Source organism: Lissotriton vulgaris, chromosome 7 (assembly GCF_964263255.1).
Source record: "Lissotriton vulgaris chromosome 7, aLisVul1.2, whole genome shotgun sequence".
NCBI classification, from domain to species: domain Eukaryota; kingdom Metazoa; phylum Chordata; class Amphibia; order Caudata; family Salamandridae; genus Lissotriton; species Lissotriton vulgaris.
The window spans coordinates 202,608,608-202,633,435 of NC_141695.1; the positions used below are offsets into that span (position 1 = coordinate 202,608,608).

Here is a 24,828-nt window from a genome sequence, read left to right on the forward strand (position 1 = left end):
GTAATATATGGACGTAGGCGCTGGAATGAGTGTGCATCAAGACGCTATCCTAGTTCATGAAAAAGAGGGTCTACACCTGGGTACAGAGCTTGCCTGAGTCTTTAAAACAAAACACACTAATATTGATCTGCCTGAAGTATCCTCATGTGTCTGGGCATTCCCCGGGCAATTTAGTGAATAGATGTCAAACCTTCTTCAGCCTAGGAAAAGCCAATGACTGTTCCTTGCCATTTGCCAAAAAGCTGCTGAAGAATTAGCACCTGCCCTTACTTAACTTCAGAAGAACACCTCCTCATCTCGGTAAATATTCCTTCATTTTAACTTATGGCTATTCCTCGGAGGAAACAGAAACAATAATACATAGTGCAATTTCTTTTAAATTGAAGTGGCTGGATTTCATACAGCCCCGGGTTCGCTAGCACTGCTAGTCTGTTCTAGGACAGATAGTTCATAAATAAAAAGGCTGATGTGCCTATTGTATCTGAGGTATAGAAAAGGTTGAAGACGATTCTGGAATGGAGCTCATAGCATTTGCCATCAAGTACACACAGGAAATGGAAATGAAAAACATTGTAACTTTGTTAACCTTTAACCTTTCCCTTGTTGCAGTTTGGAGCCATCACGGCCTAGTCCAGTGTTCTCTGTCTCTCCAAGAAGTCATCCATTTACTCCTTTTTGCTTTATGAGCAGGCTGTAAAGGTCAGTATGCAAGTGCAAGCCACAATTGTCAATTTACAAACTCACGTTTTTGCTTTTTAGAAGGAGAGTGGGGCAGCAGTGTTTTTGGTCCACTTCTCGAAGCTTACCGCCATTTTGGAGTGATTCCTGTACCCCAAAAGCATTGCCTCAGAAGCAGAGAGACTTGTTAAATAAGCATCTTCAACTTTCAAATGAAGCGATGTAGGGTCAAGGTGTTAGTGCTACAGGGATAGACCCTCCTTAGGACGCATAAAGCATGGAGCTGCCTTGGCAAATAGAACTCTTTGCCCAATGCCATGTAAAGACAGGTCCACCAATCAAATGGAAGATCTGTCTTCCTTGCTTCTCTCCACTGCTGCCTGACATGATGGTATCATGGTCCTCCGAACTGGTTTGAGGCAATGAAGCCTTCTAAGTATCAATGTGAAACAATCGATGAAAGTCCTTTGCACAGCAGTGGAAGAGAAGTAGAATATAACCGGGTCCAGGGTGGCATTGAAGGTACTCGGAAGCAGGGCACCAACCCTCCAGTCAGGGCTTTTGTTTGTTATGAAACCAACAATATGGGAAATGTTATAGGGAGCAAAACAGAGGATGAAGTTGACAAGGGTCGCCACTGCGAGACCGATGGCCCTTTGCTTCCTCTTGGATGAGATGTTGGGCAGTGACATCAGAATCCTTACAAAATTAATGTAGCAGAAGAGAGTTATGATAAAAGGGATGATGAAGAGCACTATGCACATTTCTAGCCGGACAGGCAGAAGAATTCTTTTCTGTTCCTCTGAGAAATTATCATAGCAGTGATTTGTGTTAATGTCAGTCTCATTGTTGGGAACTCCATATTGTACAATATAGACAACACTACAGTGCGAACTTGCTAGCACCCAGAAGATGAGGCTGGCCACTATGGCATACTGGGGCTTACGGTTGATTTTGTACTTGATAGGGAAGGCCACACCCAAGTATCGCTCTACGCTGACAGCTGTCAGGAAGAGGGTACTGGTGTAGATGCTGCTGTAGTAGAAAAAGCCAGTCAGTGGGCAGAGGAAAGGGGGCATGTTCCACCGCATCCCGGAGGCCGCCTCGTTCATCTTGAAGGGAAGGAAGAGAAGGAGTAGCAGGTCAGAGATGGTGAGGTTGAGCAGGAGTATGTCTATGGGTACCAGCTTCTGGCGGACTCTGATGAAGAAGGTGTAGAAGGCTAGCAGATTGGAGGGAAAGCCGGTCAGGAAGGTAATAATGTAGATCGACAGCACCACATACTGAGTGCTTTCTACATCCATTCTTGTGTCTGAAAGAAAACAGAAAAGTGTTTCTTATTAGTGACCAGGTCTCACAACAGAAACTACAAAAAACAAACAGTGTAGAACATGCACAACTGATATTTATTTTTTACTTTGATTCTTGCTAGAGCCTGCATGACACCCAGGCCTTGATGTTTTTTTATGTCACTATAACCTTACAGCCTGCTCTAGACGTCCGCTCTACCACTTAGACCCGTGCTTTTGGCTCAACTCTGAACAAGCGAACAGGAGTTCAATGCCTCACATATCCTGCTACATCAGGCTAGAAGTCTATCAGGACATTATGCCCAGAGTTAAACTGGCTTATAGGGCAATCAGGCAGTGCCTGGTGGGCCGGTGTGTGGGACGGTTTTGTGGCTGTTTGTGGGCCTGTTTACTGGTTTGGTTGGCTGAGTTTTACTGTTGATTTCCCTGATTTTACCACAAACAATCCAAGCTGGCCTGATTTGCAAATATTTAAAAAGAGTCTCTTTTATTTTAGTGCCCAGGTTTATTCTGTGTCCAAGTCCAACCCTGAATCTGCCAATAGGTGGAATGTCCCAATTAAATAAATTGCCTCCCGGAAGACACAATGGGTTTGAAAACCATGCAGCTCCTAAACATCTGAGGTCAGATAGGGACAGTTGCAGTAGCGAAAGTGGGGTGCAGTCAGTCCCTAACTCCCTCCGCTCTGACAAACTGCTTGTCCTTGTTTGGCATAACCCAGATTAGCTCTGTGGTGATTTTCACCATCCCTACTTTGCAATCCAATGACACTGTGAGATCCAGGAGCTTCCACCCAATCAGAAACAAGACTATGGGACTGATTTAGATCTTGGCGGACAGGTTACTCCTTCACAATAGTGACAGATATTGCACCCGCCAAAAGAAAAAATCAATTAATTCCTATGGGATTAATATTTCGGTGGATGGGATATCAGTCAATCAGGCCCTTTATCAGTGGTACGTTCCACACAGGCTTCACTGAACGGTAAAGAACTGGGAGATCTGAAGGGCTAGTAGGACTAAGGCTGAGTCAGTCATCATAACTACATCAGTCGTAGCTGATTCTACCAAGCTGCACTGCCATGTTAGAGGCTATTGAGAGGCCTTTTTAGACGCCAGGAAGCCAAGGTGGAGAGGAATGCACAGCTAGTGGGTACCAGTTAGCTCTTCATAGCTCGCTCGTCCCTCTTCTAGGGCCTTTTGATGAAATTCTTTTTCTTTTATTTATTTTAGGTCACTAATAGACAATACACGTATAACAACTTTTAGTCAACACATTAAGTTATTTTCTGTATAAACAAACATAATTTCACAGGTCTAGGTAAAAAAATCCAGATCAGACTATCAAATGCAAAGTGCAATAATAAAGTGCATTAAATAAGTGCCTCATATCTCTACATGGAACCTCAAACTTAAAGTAACTTCACAGTAGTATTATGTTAACATATCAGTTGAATTTTGGTTCCCAAAAACTTTTAAAAGGGTAAATAAAAACATGTACCAAGGACCACAGAGAGGAAAAAACATTCTTGAGGTGCATAGTTCCATATTCAAAACTAGATCAGTCAGAAGAATGTTCCTGTTCTTTAGCTACCTAATTGTGGTTTACTCCCGCTAGTGCAATATCAAATATTTTAATTGAAAATGAATTAGCTAAGACTTCTGCCAATGTAAAGGAATAACATTTTTTTAAAAATAGGCCACACCAATTTTTCCTTTCTACCAAAAAGAGACCACATTCAAGAAGAAAGTCAGTATTTGAGTCTAATTTTACCTAAAAACCTTCACTTCTCCGTTAAGGGTCTATCCCCAGTCTAATTCTTAAAATAGGTTCCCTTATAAATTTATTAGAAATCATGGCTAGATATGAAGAAATGTCGTCTACACTCATGCAATTATAAAGGTAGCTTTAGGTGACAAATATCTTCTATGTTTGATCTTATTGACTTTGGGAACCTTTGCATTCAACAGTCTCTTTACTTTAGGAAATGGCATGACATTTTTTAAATCCACAATACTGAATTTTGGAATCTCAAATCCCAAACTCAGAATTAGGCACAGCTTTCTTTACCTGGTGGTAGTATCTGATCCATCTACTATAGCATTCCAGGTGTTACCAAAGAGTTTATCAAAATTCATTGAACAGTTTAAGGAGTGTATCAAGTGCAGAGATCAGGATTTACACACCAGGTTCCAAAATGTCAAACCTAATTCTAACCTTAAAGTTTATTTCAAGTTCAGATTTTTTGGTAAAAAAAAATGTGTTCCTGAAATAATTTCAGGAACTCAGCAATAAGAAGCCTAGCGATGTGCTAAAACCCCTCTCTCTAGCCTTTCTCAAGGACAACACTCCATTACCATCGATGTCAATCTGGACCCAGTTTTGAGTAGATCAAAGGCCAACTTGCATAATTTGCCCACAGTTGGAACCATTCACTTGATAATGCCCAAAACCCTAATCAAGTGATCAATAGTCAATTAGTTTGCTCAGAAACCACCTTGTTCACTTGGAATGATGCCAATATTGCAAGCCCATTGTGGGGCGTGCACTTTTGCTTTTCAACACATCATTATGAGCTCCAAGCATGCAAAGCATTGTTGGTTAAAATGCTGAAATTGGTCGAAGTTGTTATACATGACATGGAGCCACTTGTCTGCTGTGTAACCTTCTGTAAAACAAGGAACAGGTCTCAGTAGAGGAAAGAATATCATGCACAATTCTGTCATAGATACAGAATAGCATAACACAGTTAACTAACACACTAAAGAGAGAGAGCTAAGCATTAACGGGCTGTTTTATGCTTTCCATAAACAGATATAAACATAGAAGAAGTACAAAACTTCTGGAAGAAACAACCAAAATAGGCTCCATAGTTTTTTGAGGTTATGTCCCTTAAGCATACATTCTCCAGTGGTTAAACTGGCAGACTAATATTAAAATGTATGTGGGTGAATTTTTTTAATTGGGCTACTGGCTGAGGGGACTGAAACCCTACACAAGCAGGAACCACAAAATCTGTCAAAGTGAAACACAAGCAAACCCCAAATTAACCTGTGCTTAAACCTCTGGTAGCTTCATACAGAAGCAGTCAGGCTATTTATGCAGTACATCGAACAATTATAAATTGAAAACACAACATAAGAAAAATCCCACACCAATTTAGAAAAATAGACCACAATTTAATAACTTATTTGACACCAAGACAACAAGAACCAAGGGTATGTAATTTTAAAGATTTCAGTGAAAATAGTGCCTAAAAGCTCAAAACACCAACTGTCGGTATTTGGTTGTGTCGGACCAGGAAAAAGTCACAAGTTTAGGCTGGCCACGATGGAGCACAGGTACGCTGAGAGGGACCAACTTAGGCCAGCTGAACAAGAGTACCTTAAATTCCTGGTTGCTGTGTGATGTGAAGTCCTTGCACTGAGTTGCGCTGGCCGGCAACAAGAAATCGTTGATGTCCAGCTTGTGAATCAAGGTTGTATGGTGAGATGAGTCAAGCAGGAAAGTTAGCAATCATCAACAGGAGCTTGTGGTTGCAAGGTCCTGCATTGTCATCGAGGAAGCCACTGAAGCGTGTGAAGAATGGCGTAGCGATGCGTCACCATTGCGGTCAAGGTGCAACGTGCTGGGCCAGTGCTGGTGAAGCCGCTGGGGCTTGCCAGGACTTGCATTGGGATGTGTCGTGCCACATCAAGCTGAGCCTGTAACATTGTCAAGATGTGTTGCACTAGGTCAGGGTTGATAGCCGGTGAGGGCATATGCATTCCTTTGTCGTAGCTACAGGAACTGCATGGCGCTGGGCCAGTGGTAGGCATCAAAACGTGTTGCACTGGATCAGGCTTGTGCAGCAGTCGAAGCTATGCGTGGTCCTGCTTCAATGATGTGTGGGACAGAGGAGCCTGTTGCGTCCCTGTGGCTTTGAGAACAGAAGGTCAGCCGACTGACCCTTGGAGAACTCAGAGCCTTGGGACACACATGCAGGTTGGTTTCAGCAGGGCTACTCAAAGCAGAAGAGCTCTGGTGCAGCAACATCAGTCCTTGGGCAGCAAAGCAGTCCTTTGGCTGCGAAGCAGGTCAGCAGGGTAGATTGTATAGTTGGGCTGTCCTCTTCCTGGTAAAGTCCACAGGTTCAGAAGTGATCTGAATATTTATACCTGCAAGTTCTCACCATATCATAGCACTTTTTTTCTTTTCTTTAAACCATGATGCACAGCAACTCACGCTGCTGTGCAACGGCTAAAACATCAACAAAGGTAGGAGATCTAATACAGGTGAATCTATTGGCTTTGCCAAAGCTTGTTACCAAATCGCTCAGTCAAACTGCTTATCCCTGGAAAGGGTATGGCAGTCTGTCATTTGTTGCAGTTGGAGCTATTGGCGTTGTAATTAGCATTTTTTTTTAATTTAGCAAGAGGTTTTGTATTTGTTGGAGCTATTGTCATTGTAAATGAAAAAGTGCACACTATAAATGTATGTCTGTTAGAAATCCCCAAAACACAGTAAGGTTTTTAGTAGAGTCACTAAGCTTTGTTCAGAAATTGTGCAAGGTGAAACACAGACAAGCGAAAGAGCAGGAAACATGCCTAGTTGCGGCCAGTGCTGGGGGGGCACTCTGTGACACTGCAGACTGAAAGACAGGAGTCCCTGAGTGAGTCCCTGTCTATGTATTGTGGGACAAGAACAAGCAGGCATTTGAAGCCAATTTTTATAAATTCCAATCCCTTAGAGAAGACCGCTACTTTCCCATACCTGGGCATTTTGTTTTATGAAAGTGGCTCATGGACTTCTGCAATTAATGCTAGAACCCTGCTATTTTCCAAAACTATTATGGCTTTACAGTGTTTTATGAAAAAGCTAGGGAAAAAACCCATAAAGGAAATTTTAACTATCTATAATGCTACTTGTATAGCCGTAGCTACTTATGGTTCAGGATTGTGGGGTTACTCAAATGTTAGTACAATTCAAACCATGGAAAATAAGTTTTTACGCCACATTCTGTGGCAGCTCCCTGAGAGCACTGCGACCCTTATATGCCATGCTGAATTGGGTGTGGTGTTTTTCACTGATACAATCAAGATTCAGCCAATTCTTCTTTGGCACAGGGTTTGGACAAATGATGAATGCGTGGTTAACCGGGCCATTTTAAAGGACATTCTTGCACTGGACAATATTAATAATTTCAAATGGATATGCTATGTCAGAAACTTTCTTGAAGAATTAAGTTGTGCTCAATATTTTGAGGACCCGTCATCCATGGCACATATATCAAGAAGAGGTCTGAAAAATCTGTGTATTGTTCACCTCAGGGACAAAAGACAAATGGAGGAGGTGAAAAAAAAGACTGTTTCTGCACATCAGGCAATTATAAATGGAGAGAAACTACAGCCATACCTATCATTATATATGTCCAACCATGAACGTTTCCTTTTAACCCGGTTTAGATTTAACATTGTTTTTAGGTTATTATCTTTTCCTGTGATGAATTGTTGGGCAAAAGACTTATGTCCCTGCCCATGTGATGATGTGTTCCCACAATCCGATATTCTTATTTTATTCTTTTGTAAATTTTATACTTTTTATCGAAGAAAACGTATTATTCCCATTCTCAAAGACTTAAATGTGTATAGATGCCGCTTAGCGTTCTTAGAGTGTCAGAAAATGGAAACTGTTTTTATGGTAGCATCACTTGTTGAATTTTTTAAATCAGTTTTTAAGTGTCGTAAATCCATCCAAATCAATTAATCTTTTATGCTGTATATATGTATCTATTTTGGTTGTCTTCTTATATGTTTTTTTTTTTGCTGAGATTTTAAATAATGATCACCTGACCCATTGTAAATTGTACCTTTTCATGCTACTTTTATGGTTATTCTCTGTTTTTAACCGAATAAAGTATTTTGAACTGAACTGAACCGACTGAGTAAGATGGGCTGCTCTACTGTTGGTACCCTGCAGCGACTTTCGGTTCTTTGTCCTAAAAAGGCCCACAGTGCAATAAGGAAGTAATCCGCAGAGGGCAAGCTGTTCAGCTGTAAAAGTGAATGTGGATGGTAAGCAGATTCCCTTGAACTTGCTTCCTTAAACTTATTTTCATGCATGGTGACATCAAAATGCAACTGCCATGCTCTGTGCATGTACATTGTTTGTAATTTTGTAAAGATGCACTCTGAGTTGTACCACTCTATTTGCACCACCTTTCGCATTTTAAAATATTGAATGTTTCTATAACCTGTTGTTTTTGGAGGTTTCACAACAAGTACCTATTAGTAGTGACACCTACTTCCATACTACAGTCACTATTCATGTAATTTACTTTGTTCTATTGCAAAGCGCTTTGACACTACTGGGTAAAGTTTGTGCTATATAAAAATGTCTAAATAAATAAATAAATACATAAATGTGACATTTGGCTACTTCTGTCAAGTATTGATTAACTCACAGGGGGGCAGTTTGCTTCCATCAAAGCAGACTTACTTAGCAGCCTTCCTCTCCGAGCAACATCGTGAGAGATGGGACTGTGATTTGAGATTGTCTGCTGTACATTCGTATTTTTTCAGGAACATGGCCACACACCACAAAGGGTGTTAAGAAAGGGGCATGGTGTCCTGCACCCACCTCTGTTCTTTGACACCCTGATGCTACTACCACAATAGGGCGCGACTTCTCCATTAATTAAGAGCATGACTTTGCCACCAATTAAGTTGTGTTTTCTAAAGGGCTTAATGCATAGCACATTGGCTACCATGTCAGCATAGGGGCAGGAACAAATTAGCCTGTGGAAAGCCCCATCTCCAAATTTGCAGGTGTCTGCATTGCTGTAACCGAGTATTAAAGCTAACAAAAGGCTTTTAAGGAGCAAACACTCACCCGTACTTCCCACCACTCTCGACATCTCTGCGCTGCCCTCCGCTCACATGTGCCAGTGTGGAGATGGAGCCCCGGCTGAAAATGACTCCTCTTTAGATCCAAAGTACAAATATGCAGAACGAATATAGAGGCATATTACCAAGCAATAGCGATAATTATCGCTATTGCTTGGTTAGAGACAAAAATGTACCGCCGAGCTGCGGCGATTTTTACCGCAAATAAACCTTGGTATTACCAAGGTTTATCGCAAATGCGATAAAAATCACCGCAATGCATGAATATCGCTGAAAAAGTCAGCGATGTTCATGCATTACTGAGCTAATGCTCTTAGCCATGTTATCCACCTCCCATTGGATAACATGGCTAAGAACTGCTCAGGGCAGGTGTTAGCTTTTTGAGATATTCGTGCTTAGCGCGAATATCTCCAAAAGTTGGTAATAGGAGATAGCGAAGTTAGCGACTGTTTTCAGTCGCTAACATCTTGGCACGCCCACTTTGCATGTCATTAGTGATAAATATCACTGACATGCAAAGTGGGGCCCAAGATGGTCGCTATCTCCTACTAGGTAATAGGGAGATAATTTTATCTCCGCTTTCTTTTTTTTTTTTTTCTTTTTTTAAAATTTTTGAAAACCTTTATTGAGACCAGAACACACAGCTATTCAGCCTGACATCCCGGAGGCAAGGCAGCAAGATTAGAGGAGACCAATAGTGTCAAACAATCGAGACAGAATCATCAAAGGTTGATTTTATGATAGAAAAACAACAACAGGCGCCCGCGGGCGCGAAAGTGGCAGTGTAGAAAGCGTGACGCTGGGTGTCGGGGATGGGTAGGGAATAAGGCAGAAAACACTAAAGAAAGGCAGATTGCAGGATGGGAAGGAGGGGGGCGGGGGAGGTATCAGGAGATAGAAAGAACATCAATGCTCAGTTGGCGTCACAGGTCAGGGAAAAGCGATATCATGTTGATCAATTGGTTCGGGCGGTTGACACACATTTCCCCTATATTCGTTCCATGCTCCCCAAATTTTCGTCCAAGTCCGGGGTTTCCCTCTGGCCACATAGACTGTCTTTTCCCTAAACATACACCAGTCCATGTTGGCCTTCCACTGCACCAATAGAGGGGCCTCAGTCGCACCCCATCTCGGGGCTATGTCCCTCTTCGCCACCATGTTCCCAAGGGTGACCCACCTAGTCTGTGCAACGTTGTGGTCGGACGGCTCCCATACATTCAAGAGGCATCGACGGGCCTCCGCCTGGGATGCCACGCCAGTAACCTCCGCCATCACTCGGTGAACCCTTCTCCAGTAGGAGGCGATCACCGGGCATTCCCAGAGGATATGTAGGAAAGTAGCAGGAGCCCCACAGCCCCTGCGGCAGAGACCGTCAGGTGAGAAACCCATACGCATCAATCGGGGCCCTGTCACGTACACCCGGTGCAGGACCTTAAACTGTACGAGGCGAAGACGGGAAGAAATGGCAACCTCCTTAGGAGAGGAAACCGCACTCTGCCAATCCTCGTCGTCCAATTCAAGTCCATCCGCCCCCCACTGATCTCTCAAGCCCAGGAGGAGGTCCGTGCGTGTATTAATCAACTTCTTGTACGAGAGGGAAATTGCACTGTCTGGCATATGCCCATCCAGGATTCTATCTTCCAGCGGGGAACTTTCGGGAATGACGCCGTCCGGCGGAGAGGCCGAAAGCAGCGCATGTCTCAGCTGCGCATAACGGAAGAACTCTGTCGCGCCCAGCTGGTATTCAGCTTGTAGCTGGGGGAAGGTCTTAATCAAACCCCTAGAGAGCATGTCCTCAACCCTGCTAATACCAATGAGGTCCCACTTATCAAAACCCTTGGTGTGCCACAGCCTACCCAGGATGTCGGAGTCAAAGAGGGGAGTGAACCTCGTGAGCCTATTCTGCCATCCCTGCGCCTTGGTAACCGCCTTCCAGGTGCGGACTGCCGTCCGGGTGGGACCCGTTAACTTGCGGTCGAAGGATTTGGAATACAGGGCACGGTAGTAATTACCGCCGCCCGTCAACCACTTATCCATGGCGTATCCGGGGTTCACCACTGGGCCGTAAAACCCATGGTTCAGGGCAGCTAGCTGCGACGACCAATAATAACGGCGCACATCGGGGAGGGCAATGCCCCCATCATACCAAGGGAGCGTGAGCTTGTGGAGGGCGACGCGAGGGCGACCCTCCCAGAGGAGATTACGAAGAAGGCCTTCGATCTCACGGAAGTAGCGGGCCGGGACAGGGTCTTGCGTGTTTTGTAGTGCGTACAGGAATCTAGGCAGGGCCACCATCTTGAAAAGGGCGGCACGGCCAAGGAGGGAGAGTGGTAAGTGGCGCCAACTGTCGACATCCCGTCGCAATCGCTGAAGAGGAGGGAGCAGGTTGTGGTCATACCGGAGCTTGGCATTACCGGATATATAGATACCCAAGTATTTGAAACCGCGCGAAGCAATCTGAATACCGAAGCCCCTAGGGAGGCGCGGGGTATCTCCTTTAAGGACATATAGCGAGGACTTGGCCCAGTTGATAACCAGGCCAGAGTACCGCCCAAAGAGTTTGATGGCGTCACAGGCCACAATAAGGGACCTGCAAGGCGAAGACATGTACAGCAATATGTCGTCAGCGTACAAGGAGACCCTGTCCTCAAAGCCAGGGGCCCATTCGATACCCTTCAAGTCGGGATGTGACCGCAACAGCGCTGCAAGGGGTTCGAGGGCCAAGGCAAACAATAGGGGGGACAGGGGGCAACCCTGTCTGGTACCGCGTCGTAGGGGGAATGGCGCCGATAGGCGGCCATTGACTGTAACATTGGCCATCGGGTCAGCATACAGGAGCTTCACCCAGCTAACGAAAACCGGTCCAAACCCGAGTTTGGCCAGAACCGCCCACAAGTAAGGCCATTCAAGCGAGTCAAAGGCCATAGTGGCATCCAGGGACGCCAACACAGCCGGCTCTTCAAGAGTGTGGGCCCGGGCCATAACCCCATGAAGGCGACGCAAGTTCAGGGCAGTGTTACGGTGGGGGATGAACCCAGACTGATCGGGGTGCACGAGATCACCAATGACTCCAATCAAACGATTAGCCAAGAGTTTGGCAAGGACCTTGGGCTCCGCATTAAGGAGGGAAATAGGACGGTAAGAACGACAAACGTCCCGTGGTTTGCCCTCCTTGTGGATGACCACGATGGTGGCCAATCGTTGGTCCAGGGGGAGAGAGCCCCTCTCAAAGGATTCCAGAAACATCTTACGGAGATGCGGGGAGACGGCGTCCGAGCGGATTTTATATAGTTCTACTGGTATGCCGTTAGGCCCGGAGGCCTTGCCGGAATTAAGTGAACGGATCGCCAGATCAACCTCGTCCGCGGTGATGTCCCTATCCAGGTCCTCCCTTTCTTCCACGGAAAGACTGGGCAGGTCGATATCAAAAAGGAAGGCCGTCGAGTCCGCCTCCGAGCAGTCCGAGGCAGACTCATAGACCCCCCGAAAGTAGTCTGCGAAAGAATCCACAATGGCGCTGGGATCCGTGAGGATCGCACCGTCGTCACCAAGAAGCTCCGGCACCACCCGACTGGCCATATCTCTTCTGTCGAGCCAAGCCAGCAGCTTCCCGGCCTTATCGCCCACATCGTAGATGCGACCTTGCTGTTCCTTGGCCAGGACAAGAGCGGCATTAGTGGCCAGGGCGTGGTACTCCGCTTGCTTCAGCGAGAGATTGTGGAGGACCAAGGGGTCCGGATCGGACCCCAATTGGGCCTCGAGGCGTAGCACTTCCTGCTCAATAGTCAGCATAGCTGAGTCTCTGTCACGACGGGTAGCAGCAATTAGTGCCTGGGCCTCACCACGGAGCACCGTCTTAAAAGCTTCCCACAGTGTAACGGCCGACTCCACCGAGCCCACATTCTCAGAGAAGTATAGGTCAATAGATTTGGCCAGAAGGGAGCGGGTCTTGAAATCACGGAAATACCATGGATTGACTGCAGCCGGGCGTTCCGGCAGAGTCGCTCCAAAGTCAAAGGAGACCCATAGCGGGGAGTGATCTGAGACGCCCCGAGCAAGAAAGCGGGCCTCGGACACGGCCAGCGCGTCCGAAGCCAGCGTAAGGACATAATCGATACGCGAGAGGCTCCCGTGCGCGCCCGACAGGAAAGAAAATTGACGGAGCGTGGGGTGCAAAAGCCGCCACACATCCACCAGCCCAGTAGACTCAAGGAAGGACGGCAGCCACAGCTGGGGCCCACGTAGGTCGCGAGGTGGTTGACGATCAAGGAGACCAGAGCAAACTGAGTTAAAGTCACCCCCCACAATCAAACGACCAGCCGGCATAGACAAGATGGCACCACCAAGGTCCTGAAAAGTACTAGACTGGAGCCCTGGGGGGACGTACACAGACAACAACGTAAGCGAACGCCCTTCCCATCTCCCAGCCACGGCGGCGTACCTCCCCCTATCATCAATCACGGTGGTTTCTATCTCTAGGGGAAGGGATGCACGCACAAGAATTCCCGCCCCCCTGGAGCCGGAAGAGAACCCCGAATGCGCCACCATTTTATATCCCTTGCGATTCAGGGCTTTACAGGCGTTGCCCACCAAGTGCGTCTCCTGAAGAAGTACAACGTCTGGCATATGTCGTTTAACCAGTTGTATAACCACCCCTCTCTTGATGCGATCACCCAACCCGTTAACATTCCAACTAAGAATCTTCAACACCCTACCCCTCATCCCTCCACTGCCCGCCCCACCCATCCCCAAAAGACACTTGCATCAATAAAAGTCCAGGATCGCCATTGTCCATTTGCCACAAAAGAGAAGGAAAAAGAAACACAGAACAAAACAAAACTGTACCCAACCAACCCCCCACCCTGCACCCCTGCATTAGACTAAAAAGCCCCCCCAACCAGCAGTGTGCCTGTCGCCCCATAAACTACTCTACCGAAGACCCAGAGGAGTAAGGAATCTCCGTGAAATCGTCCCGCCACCCACCATGAAAACAAAGGAGAGATTAATCACACCAAAAACACCATCTCGGCGGTCATTCGAGGCAGGGGTAGCTCCGGCTCCCAGTTCATTCTTGCCGCTCCGCTCCGCCCAAGGCGCTTCCGACATCTTCCTCATGTTCAGCCCGCTCTGGTGTCACAGTGTCCAGCCACTCGCTCACATTATCCGGATAGTCAAAAAAGTAGGCACGGCCCTTGAATTCCACATGGAGCTTCGCTGGGAATTGCATCGAGTACTTGAGACCCATGTCCCTGAGGCGTCTCTTGACTCCCGCGTAGCTCAACCGTTGGCGTTGTACCAGCCTGGTGAAATCCGGGTAGAAATGCACCTCCGCATTCTGATAGTGTAGTGGCCCGTGCGACCTGGATGCCTGGAGGATCGCATCACGATCTCTGAAATTGAGAAGGCGCGCCACAATTGGCCGCGGCGTCACCCCCGTTTTAGGTGGACCCCCTGGCACACGGTGGGCACGTTCCACTGAAAAGAAGTTGCTCAGTCCAGAGGGCGCCAGATGTGTTTTGACCAATTCTTCCACAAACAGGTCCGCTGCGCCATTCTCGGACCCTTCCGGAACCCCCACTATACGAACGTTCTGCCGCCTGGCTCGCCCCTCAAAGTCCTCCAGCCGCTTTGAGAAAAGATTGGCAGTCGATCGCAAGTTCCGGACCTCAGTTTGCAATTCAGAGACATCCGAGGTCAGACTAGTGGTCTTGATGTCAAGCGCTCTCACACGGTCATTCGTCTTGCCCAAGTCGGTCCTGATTAGGGAGATATCAATGGCCATGGAGTCCACCTTATGGGACAGAGTCTCGTGCTGCTGCTGTACATCGGCACGGAGGCTGGTGATGGCACCCATGATGTCCACGAGGGTAGGATCCGAGCCGTCCGGCGGGCCAGACACTGGGGCCCCTTTAGAGATGGCTCCCGACGTAGGTGGCGACTTGAGATTCACATACCGCTCCATGCGGTTGTTCTGTGTCTGCGGTTTACCCCGACCGCCTTTATTTGATGCCCTGTCCGGATCGCCTCTGCCCGCCATGATGGGTTCCCAAGAACAAGGGACAGGCGGCAGCAGGTTAGGGTCCACAGCCGAGAGGCGGTCGGATCAAAAAGTCACAATCAGGTCGACGAGGGCAAGGCAGGCGCGCAGTGTCTGCACCAAGGAGATGGCAGGCAGGGTCCGTGTAGTCAGGTCGAGCGAAGTGGCGGAGTGACGAAGTCCGGATAGACAATGGCACCGTCACGGAGCGGAGTTCAGCTCGACGTAACTTTGCTCAGGAGTCACCGATTTGGAAGCCGATTGCATTCCCCGCCTCAGTAGGCCGTCAGCATTACAGTGCCACCAACGTGGACCAGGATTTCAGGCAGGATAGTTGCGGTGGATCGGACGGTCCACGGAGCTCCGAGCTTACGCGGCCATCTTGGTCGCCCGCGAAGCTCCTCCCCCTATCTCCGCTTTCTTGGCTTTTAAAGCCAAAAAAGTGGAGATAAACCCCCTTGATAATATGCCCCCTAGCTCTTTGTCCCGCAGTCTTTTTTCCCGCATGGAATTACAACACGATCGTTACCACGACCGCGTTGTGATTCTGCATGCCATTTCTTCGCAAGTCGGAACAACGACTTGCGGAGTGGGGGCGCTGGATGTTGGAATAGTATAATTTACTATTCCAACTGCAGTCTGTGTGGACACTAGGAAGGTGTTGGATTTTAAATCCAAGACCTCCCCACCCCCTCCTCCGCAAGTCGTTGTTCCGACTTGCGGAGTAATGGTATGCGGAGTCTCAACACGGTCGTGGTATCGACCGGGTTGTGATTCTATGCGGGAACAATCGTGATTAACGTTGTTTACCATGCAGAACATTAACAAATCTACATCACTAGCCCTCCTCAAACAATCTTGACTGTAGCTTTACTCTGTTTTCTTACCACGTACTAGTTAAGCAGAAGACGTTTGAGGTCCAATGAAAACATTGACACTTTCCTGCTCTGTTTGAAAGTAGCGACCATCTTGAACAAGTCGCATTACCATTAGGCTTTGTAAAAAAGCAATTATCCCAGAATGGGAGTGGGCAATTTATTTACATACTGAAAGTACGCGCCATTCTAGAATAAGATTACACTCACGCAAGATCGTTAGAGAATGCCTGGTGATGGTAAACTGCCCCTGTAGTAAAAAGTTATTTTGGAATGAAGAGAAATAAGTCACATTAAAGTAAGAAATTAATCTGTTTTAAAATGTATTCGTAAAAGTTTAAATAATCATTTGAATGTGGGCTTAAAGTGAGGCAAGTTTCTCAGGAGATTGCTTACGAACCGGCTCACTCCCTGCGTGCTGAGAGGTAAGCACACAGCATTTCAGTCGGCGGCTGTCTGATTATGGGGAAATGCTACGTTTGCGTCATAGGGTAGTGGAAGGGAAGAAGAGCTTCTTTCTTTATATACAGGGCCCTCTTCCACACTTCCTCTTTAATGGTGACCCGCTACTTTCTTTAGACAGGGCTCTTCAAAACAAATGTGCTTTTAAAGTGAAAGCAGGATGGGGTGCTTTTACAAATAAAATCATTTGTTTCTCAAGTCGACAAAACATGCTTTTTTTTAATAAAAGTGCCCCATTCTGCTCTTTCACTTTAATACCGGCCACACCATTGTTTAGACGAGCCCAGTCTAAAGAAATAGCGTGCCACCTTTAAAGAGAAAGAGCGCAAAGCGGCATTTGTTAAAAAAAAAAGTTGGCGATGAATAGGTGCATAAAGACCTACAGTGTAGTGATACTGTAGTTGGCCAGTGCTCCTGGCTTCCAAACGGAAATTATGTATCTGGAACACCGACCAACAAGGAGACAGGAAACAAAAGCAATGGAGTAATGAACCAATTGGAGGCAGCAGCTGAAATTACTCTCTCTAGAGTGAATATAGGAGGTCTTGCAGGCAGCGCATGTGTGCGGTTGCTCGACCTAAAAAGCACACACCCTGCAGATGGATTAACAACTGCATGTAACAGCTAATGCAGCACTTGGGTCAGAAGAGGGTTGGGTAGGCTGGAGGGGGTGACATGATTTCTGTGAGAAGGAGTTTATTTTTGAACAAATGAGACCTTATAAAGATAACTTGCATTTGTGCGTTCGCGCAGAAGGGTATCTTGACGCCGAATAACCGCTGTTTATTGTTACCCAACCCAATGGTACTAACTTTATCGACCTCAGACCGACCACTTAACTTTAGTGTGAGGTATCAATCCGTTGTGAGAAGGCTCCTGATCTGTCTCTCGGGGGACAGGTCTATTCAGAGAGAGGTAGTGCCTTTTCTTTGATTTCAGAGTGCACAAGCCTGTGAGCAGTGAAGATGCACCAAAACAAAATGCCTGCCATCCACTTCTGTAGACCCATCACTGCCAGCTCTTACTTCAATGTTACAACATACGGGTTGACCCAAAAGTACTGGGACCTGGGTAGTCAATAGTATATGAAAAAGGGGTCCCAGTTAGCACAAACTTAAACTGTACTGACTCAGAACTCATAAAGTGAACCATACAAAATTTCATAAACACAAGCTTAGAGAGATGCTATTTAATAAACATCCTCATTATGCAAAATAATTACCATTTCTTTCAACAGAACACTTTTGAAATTCACATGCCCAGGACAGAGGGCGTGGGGAGGAAAGGAAGAGGGAAAAAGGCAAGTGTAGGATAGTGTAACAAATAAAGTTATTCATACAAATTTGTCTGTGGTCCTATACACATTTCACATTAAGTACCACACCTGGCATATATACATTATCACAAATCGATTCATGTACTTGAGAGCCTATCCTGTTATCAAAGCACACAGTCACTAATGATCCGTTGTTAACAGGTGGGAGTAGACAAAAGGCGTGTCGACGTTTCGACCCCAAATGAGTAGGCGACGCTATTGCCCTACGGCGGGGTCTTCCTCAGGACAGACAGTGTTGGGGTGTGGGGGTGGGGTGGGAGGGCACCTATAAAGAGAAAGACTATTTTAAAAATTATTGTTTACTATTTTAAGAAAAAAGATGTGGGCTATATGCGCCCTACCAGATTACCTACAAAGGGGACGGTGGTATCCTTAATTCCGTCTGGTGTGGATGGTGGGATTCTTTCCGCCCAATATACTTTCCCTTTCGGTGAGTAAATGAATCCATTGGCCGTGCAGTGTGTATCCTCCTAGCAAAGTAAAACAATGAACTAAGAACAAGCCCTATGTTTTGCTTAACCTGCAGGATCCTTGTTTAAGTACTGGAAGCCGGTTTTCGGTTTATGTAACAGTGGATTTTTTTCTGGAAATCGATGCAACGGAGCTTTAGCGTGAATAGGTGAGCTTTGTCCAACCTGTTTGTTGCCTTTCGTACCTTATGGCGAACTTATGTGCTTTGGTCATTCGTTCTGATTTTTGAATAACAATTTTGATCATGACCTTTCCTGCTTTTGGTTGGGGTGGTTTTTGCTCCAACATAGGATAGTGTTTAAATTGATTTTAACCCGGCTGGGTTGTGTGTGATGCTTGCTTATTTAAGCACTTTTGCACAATTGTATATAGTAGTATTATAATGTTTTAATTGTGGGACTTAGCAATTTCCTGCCCACAAACTCACAGTAGCCTATACTTTTTCTTTAGGCTCACGCTCTCTTTCAAACCAGGAGCCCTTGGCCCACCATCCACACCAGACGGAATTAAGGATACCACCGTCCCCTTTGTAGGTAATCTGGTAGGGCGCATATAGCCCACATCTTTTTTCTTAAAATAGTAAACAATAATTTTTTAAATAGTCTTTCTCTTTATAGGCGCCCTCCCACCCCACCCCCACACCCCAACACTGTCTGTCCTGAGGAAGACCCCGCCGTAGGGTAATAGCGTCGCCTACTCATTTGGGGTCGAAACGTCGACACGCCTTTTGTCTACTCCCACCTGTTAACAACGGATCATTAGTGACTGTGTGCTTTGATAACAGGATAGGCTCTCAAGTACATGAATCGATTGTGATAATGTATATATGTTAGGTGTGGTACTTAATGTGAAATGTGTATAGGACCACAGACAAATTTGTATGAATAACTTTATTTGTTACACTATCCTACACTTGCCTTTTTCCCTCTTCCTTTCCTCCCCACGCCCTCTGTCCTGGGCATGTGAATTTCAAAAGTGTTCTGTTGAAAGAAATGGTAATTATTTTGCATAATGAGGATGTTTATTAAATAGCATCTCTCTAAGCTTGTGTTTATGAAATTTTGTATGGTTCACTTTATGAGTTCTGAGTCAGTACAGTTTAAGTTGGAGCTCTTACTTCAAGGCTGGACATGTGGCATAAAATGCCAGAGAAGAAAGTAAAGAAAGAAAAGCGACCGCATCGTAGCGCTTTTTTTATTTAATCAATTCTACAAAGGGGAAAGTGATTCAGTTCAGGTATGATAGAGGATGGAATCAAAATTAACATCAATATACACAACAAAATACCTCTAACACCATCAATGTCCGTGTCAGAGGTGTATTGTTTCTTCAGTATTGGCCTCCCAGAGAGGGTCAGATCCACCTAATTAAAAGACACCGTTCGATATCAGGCACACTCAAGCTGAACATTCAATGCTTTTTATTAGAGTTTGCTAATAAGTCCCTGACCGCTCTAAGACCTGAATAAGGAAACAATTGAGGGCTGAATAAAATGAAGTCCCAATTACACGATAAGGAAGTAGGACTGACCACTGTTGTCAATAAGAAATGTGTATGAGGATTGTTCTAACCTGGAACATGGTTGTTTGTATATTTTTTGTCTCAGTATTAGGTCACATTAATGTTTGCATGTTCGTCTATGTGTTTTGTACCTGTGTTTAAAGTATTGTTTGCTTCCAAATAGAAGGGGTCATATATCTTAAAACATTATGTGATGGTAACCTCTTTTTACCATTTGAAAAGCATTGAATGAGTCCATAAATAAATGGTAGACCAGGGTTAATTTAGATAACCATTGTGGCATAATGAATAATTGATTGATGGTGTTAGAGGTATTTTGTTTTTTATTTATTCAGGCAGCACTTGCCTCCTCAGAGTAAATTGCAGAGAGGCAGTAGCAAAGCATCATTTCCTCTCTCACAGAAGGGAGTAAATGCAATCTTCCCTTGGCAGCAGAACAGATGCAGCAGGGCAGACCAGTACTAACTTCCACCACCAGCAAAACAGGTACAGTCAAGCATGAGTGACATGCAGGTTACAGGCAGATCTGTGGAGCTGGTGCCTGGAGGCAGATTAGTTTGGGAAGATAGGCGCGTAGCTATCAATGCTGCAGCAGTTGCACTTGCTAATCTATCACAGCTGTGTTTTACTACCCATTAGGTGAGGGAGGGGTCATTTTCCATGCTTCTATTATGACAAATGGCACCTCTGTGATGCCATTGGGTAAAACTGCTTCCTTCCTGGTACAGACCTCTAGACATGGCAGGTGTCCTCGCCACTTTGGGAGAGGAAGTAAGTCTGCCTTAATTGTGGTCAGGAAAACTCTAATTGAAGCCTTTGGGCCCTGATGCAAACAGGATCAAAGAGAAACTCTGAAGCAGAGTATTTACATTCAAGAGACATTTTATCAAGGCCATAGCAGGTCTGCTTGTAATACATCTCAAAACAAGACTACGAAGTGTCTGTGTTTAGGGTCGCATCAAACTTGATGCCTACGTGGATACATTCAGAAGTTTGACTCTGCTGTCAGGCTCTGGTGGTGCTGCTTATATTTGCAGGATTGAAGCTGGAGCCAGAGTATGAGTAGCCTCTGGTGCTCTAGTTACAAGAGGCAGTGAGGCTGCATGGAGGTGATGAGACATGTATTGTACAACAGCATAAATCACCTCTAGGCTCTTCTAAGTTTAACCAATTTATCCTTGGATTTATTTTTCATATATCGTTTCATACAGGTGTTTAGTCTTTTCTTAAGGACCTGATTTAGGGTTTGGCGAGAGGTTACGTAAATGCGTAAAACCTCGGGCTGCACGGCTCATTTAGTGATGGGTGGGGATTTAATATTCCACCAACATTAGCTCTGTCGACTGAATACTTCCTCCGATAGTTTGAGGCAGTAGGACATATCAAAGAAAGGACATTAAGCAGTCCGCCCAATCTAGGATGGACAATGTACTACTTTTTTCCTGTTCGTCAGTTCGAGGAATAATCTGGAGGTGGACAGGAAAAAAGCAATAATGACCCCCACACCCAGGAGTTTTCGCCCAGGATTTGGTGGTCATTAGTGTTTTGTTTTTTCAAAAACAAACTCCAGCTTTGAAAAGGTGTTTTTTAAAATTTTTATTAAAACAAAGTTAAAAGTTTGGTGGACGGCCGTCAAACCTGGCGACGGCCATCCACCTACTTTTTGTACATTGAAAGGAAACGTGACAGCGGTTCCCTTCAGTGTACAGAGATGATGGCTGTACCGGCAGTTATCTCTAAATGTGGCTGCCGGTAGTCTGTCAGGTAGAAGTAATATTCCCCCTACTCTGATTGGCTACACTCCACCTACCAAACTATAAACTAGCCCCAAATCATCACAGTATTGGCGGACAAGAGAACTGAATACAAGGCAGATTCAAAATCAGACAATGTTTGAGTAATTGGTGATGCTGGAATTAAAATCTAGTCCTCTTAGTTCTAAAGTCTTTTTTGATTTTATGTATTTTCTATGTTAACCTTCCGAAATAAACTATTTAGCATGAACTTCACTCAAAAGTAGCAAAGCACGCAACAAATTCATAGACCATAACTTTAGGTGCAAACAGACAAAAGGAAAAAAACAAAAATCACAAGAAAACATCATGCCGGGGGACCGATATTTACCAAATTTTTCTTTTTTTTTTTTTTTTTTGCCAGAAACCGTCGCAGGAGTGTACTCAACAACTTTTAACAATTTTTTTTTTTTTTGCCAGAAACCTTCGCAGGAGTGTTCTCAACAACTTCCCAAAGTTTCATGCCGATCGGATGAATGGTGTAGTAATGCATAAAGGACAAACAGACATACTTTAGTTTTTATATATATAGATTAACAAAACTGTAGTTTTTGCTGGTATGTGTGGAAATGAAAAAGGGCATTATTTTTGAATATTTATGCAAACATGGATATGTTCTGAGGTTTTATGAATGGTGATGAAAATCTCAATATGCCTGAATCGTTAGTGGGTGATAGTACAAGTCCAAACATGCACCCACATTTTCTAAGGAATAGTGCAAATCTTTCCCGACGCTTACTGCATTATTTTGTTGCTGGATGTTCCAACCGGCGCTTGCAATCACAGCGGTCTGGGGGACAGCCCGGCAGGCAGACAGCGGTATAACTGGCCAATTACAATTCGACCATCGTGGTGTTGGTCAGAAAAGTGCTCTTTAACACTGCGGCTTGTGCCTTTGCCAGGAAAAGGGCCTCAGCACAAGCCACATTGTTAGAGAGCCCTTTGTGCGCATCCATGCCCTGTATGCCATGCACCTTGTGCATGGAACACAGAGTATGGATGTGCATGGGGGCGCTACATGCGCTCCCCAGGCCACTTTGCTGTTACCGACGAGGGATGGGGGACCTGTATGGGCCCCTAAAGTCGCTTTCCAACAGACTTTTCATGGTGGTGAGACCACCATGAAAAGGCTGTGGGAAATGGATATTGTATTCCCAATGGCAGTGGCAGCCTCAACACAGCTGCCATTTTAGAGATGCGAGTCTGACCACCGCCCGACGGCATCCTAGATTCTGTCAGAGGTGGTGATCTTCCCCCTGACAAATGGTCCACCCGCCGGTATCATAATCCAGTGATCAGAATGAAGGGCTGTCAGCCAGTTGGACCACACCGTTCATAAAGATGAACAAGCATTCAAGATAAATAGGTGATGGCGCAAATCTGAACATGCACTGAGGATTTCTTTGTGCTCCATTTGATCTGGGAATTAAACCAACTTGGACATATAACCATACTGGAAGATAATTTCTCAAACAATGGACATGACAGACACGCAGTCGGCCTCTCACCAAACATGGCCATAATATGGGGCACAATATATGGTGTGGAAAGAGACACCTTCCCAAAAATGAGTGCGCTCAAGTTGCAATGAAACACTCGGGTTTCTTCACAACATTTTTTTAGTTTCATCCATATGTATTCCAACATCTGTGAATAAAAGTTCCATTTGATTTTCCATTCGCTATGGTTTTATAACACAGTTCATTAAAGTTTATCTCTCCAATGGTCAAAAAATCTTTATCTCCCAATGCATTTCGGGTCGAAAAACACAGACCCTTCGTCAGGGGACTATGAAATGAAAAGAAACAGGACCAATTAATTCACCGTCTAATAATCACTATGTAAACTAAATTGCATCAACACCATCAAAGAACACATATAATTAATATGGCACATAATCAATATGGCAATACATTCAAGGTTAGCTAAACGTTACATGCTGTGCCTAGTATTATTCCTCATATTGAGAAACCACAAGAAGAGGACGTGGAAACAGAAAAAAGCATAGCAGAAAGGACAAGGAGTCAAAAAACGAAAACCAATTGATTGTTAATATTTCATCCAAACAACTCACTGCAGCTGAAACTAAACTCCTAAATAAAGGGATGACATTTGTACCTACATATTGTTCCAATCCAGCTGAAACAGACATTGCATTATTCAAATTCTTCAGATCGTTGAAGTTGAGATACTTCTTTAAAGATTCCACTGAAACCCAACCAGAAAAAACTTGGGATAAGGAATTCAAGCCTAAAAGTTCGTTTTGCGTACCATTCACGCATAAAACTATTGAAGCTTTTGAACGGTCGGTCCTCACAGATGTTCAACAAATAACATACACCAAACCTAAAAAAAGTAACCTTTCCTCTAGTGAATGGAATACATTGAAAAATCTGAATAACAACAAACAATTAACATTCCAGAAGGCAGACAAAGGAGGTGCCTTAGTAGTCATGGATACTGATTTCTACATAAAAAACGTGAATGATCATATCAACAACTCAGACATATATCTTCCTTTAGAATCTGATCCTACTAACGAATACCAATTAATTCTAAAAAAAAATCATCGACCATGCCTATGACATGAAGTGGATCAATGAAAAAACGAAACAATATTTTGAAATGAAACATCCTAGACGACCCAAGTTATACATGACGCCAAAAATACACAAGGATCTTAACAACCCGCCATTTAGACCCATCGTCTCGGCGTGTGGGTCAATCTCTGAACCCATAGGGAAATTTGTGGATAAGTTCTTGCAACCAATTGTACAAAAGACTTCTACATATATTAAGGATACGACTGCTTTCTTGAATTTGTTGAAAACCATCGTGCTAGATATAAATGAAACATATTTACTATGCACCATTGATGTTACGGCCCTCTATACCTCTATTCCCCACAGTGAGGGTATAGAGGCATTAGAATGGAGCCTAATAAACAGTGACCTTGAGGAGCAACAGAAACTGTTAATCATAGAGCTCATGCAATTTGCATTATACTGCAGTTATTTCGAATGGGAAGGAAAATTCTACAATCAAAGTAGTGGCACATCCATGGGTTTTGGGGGGGCGCCCTCGTACGCCAATATTTTCATGAACAAATTTTAAACTGACTTTATTCTCGGAAACCCAACATGGACAGAGCACTTGGTTATGTACAAAAGGTACATTGATGATTTGTTTATAATATGGAGAGGTGAACGACAAGACTTGGAAAATAATATCATGGTACTCAACTCACGTAATGAACGCATTAAATTCACCCATACCATAGATGAACAAGCAATTGCATTTCTTGACGTGAGAGTGGAAATTTCAAATAATACTATCAGTACGAGTGTTCACATCAAAAAAACAGATAAAAACTCTTCATTACTGTTCCAAAGTTTTCACCCCATGTCCCTAAAAAAACACTTACCGACTTCACAATTTATCAGAATGAAACGAATTACCT

General features: G+C 44.7%; 1 protein-coding gene across 1 annotated transcript in view; it reads right to left on the reverse strand.

Annotated features, from left to right (window-relative positions):
- Positions 1 to 360: 360 nt before the first annotated feature.
- The window catches only part of LOC147701193 (free fatty acid receptor 2-like), a 102,334-nt gene continuing 77,866 nt past the window's right edge, over positions 361 to 24,828 (reverse strand). The window contains exon 2 of the mRNA XM_086928592.1: positions 361 to 1,990. Coding sequence (XP_086784718.1) covers positions 1,017 to 1,982 — 966 coding nt within the window. The 5' untranslated portion in view covers positions 1,983 to 1,990 and the 3' untranslated portion in view covers positions 361 to 1,016. The remainder of the gene's footprint in view (positions 1,991 to 24,828) is intronic.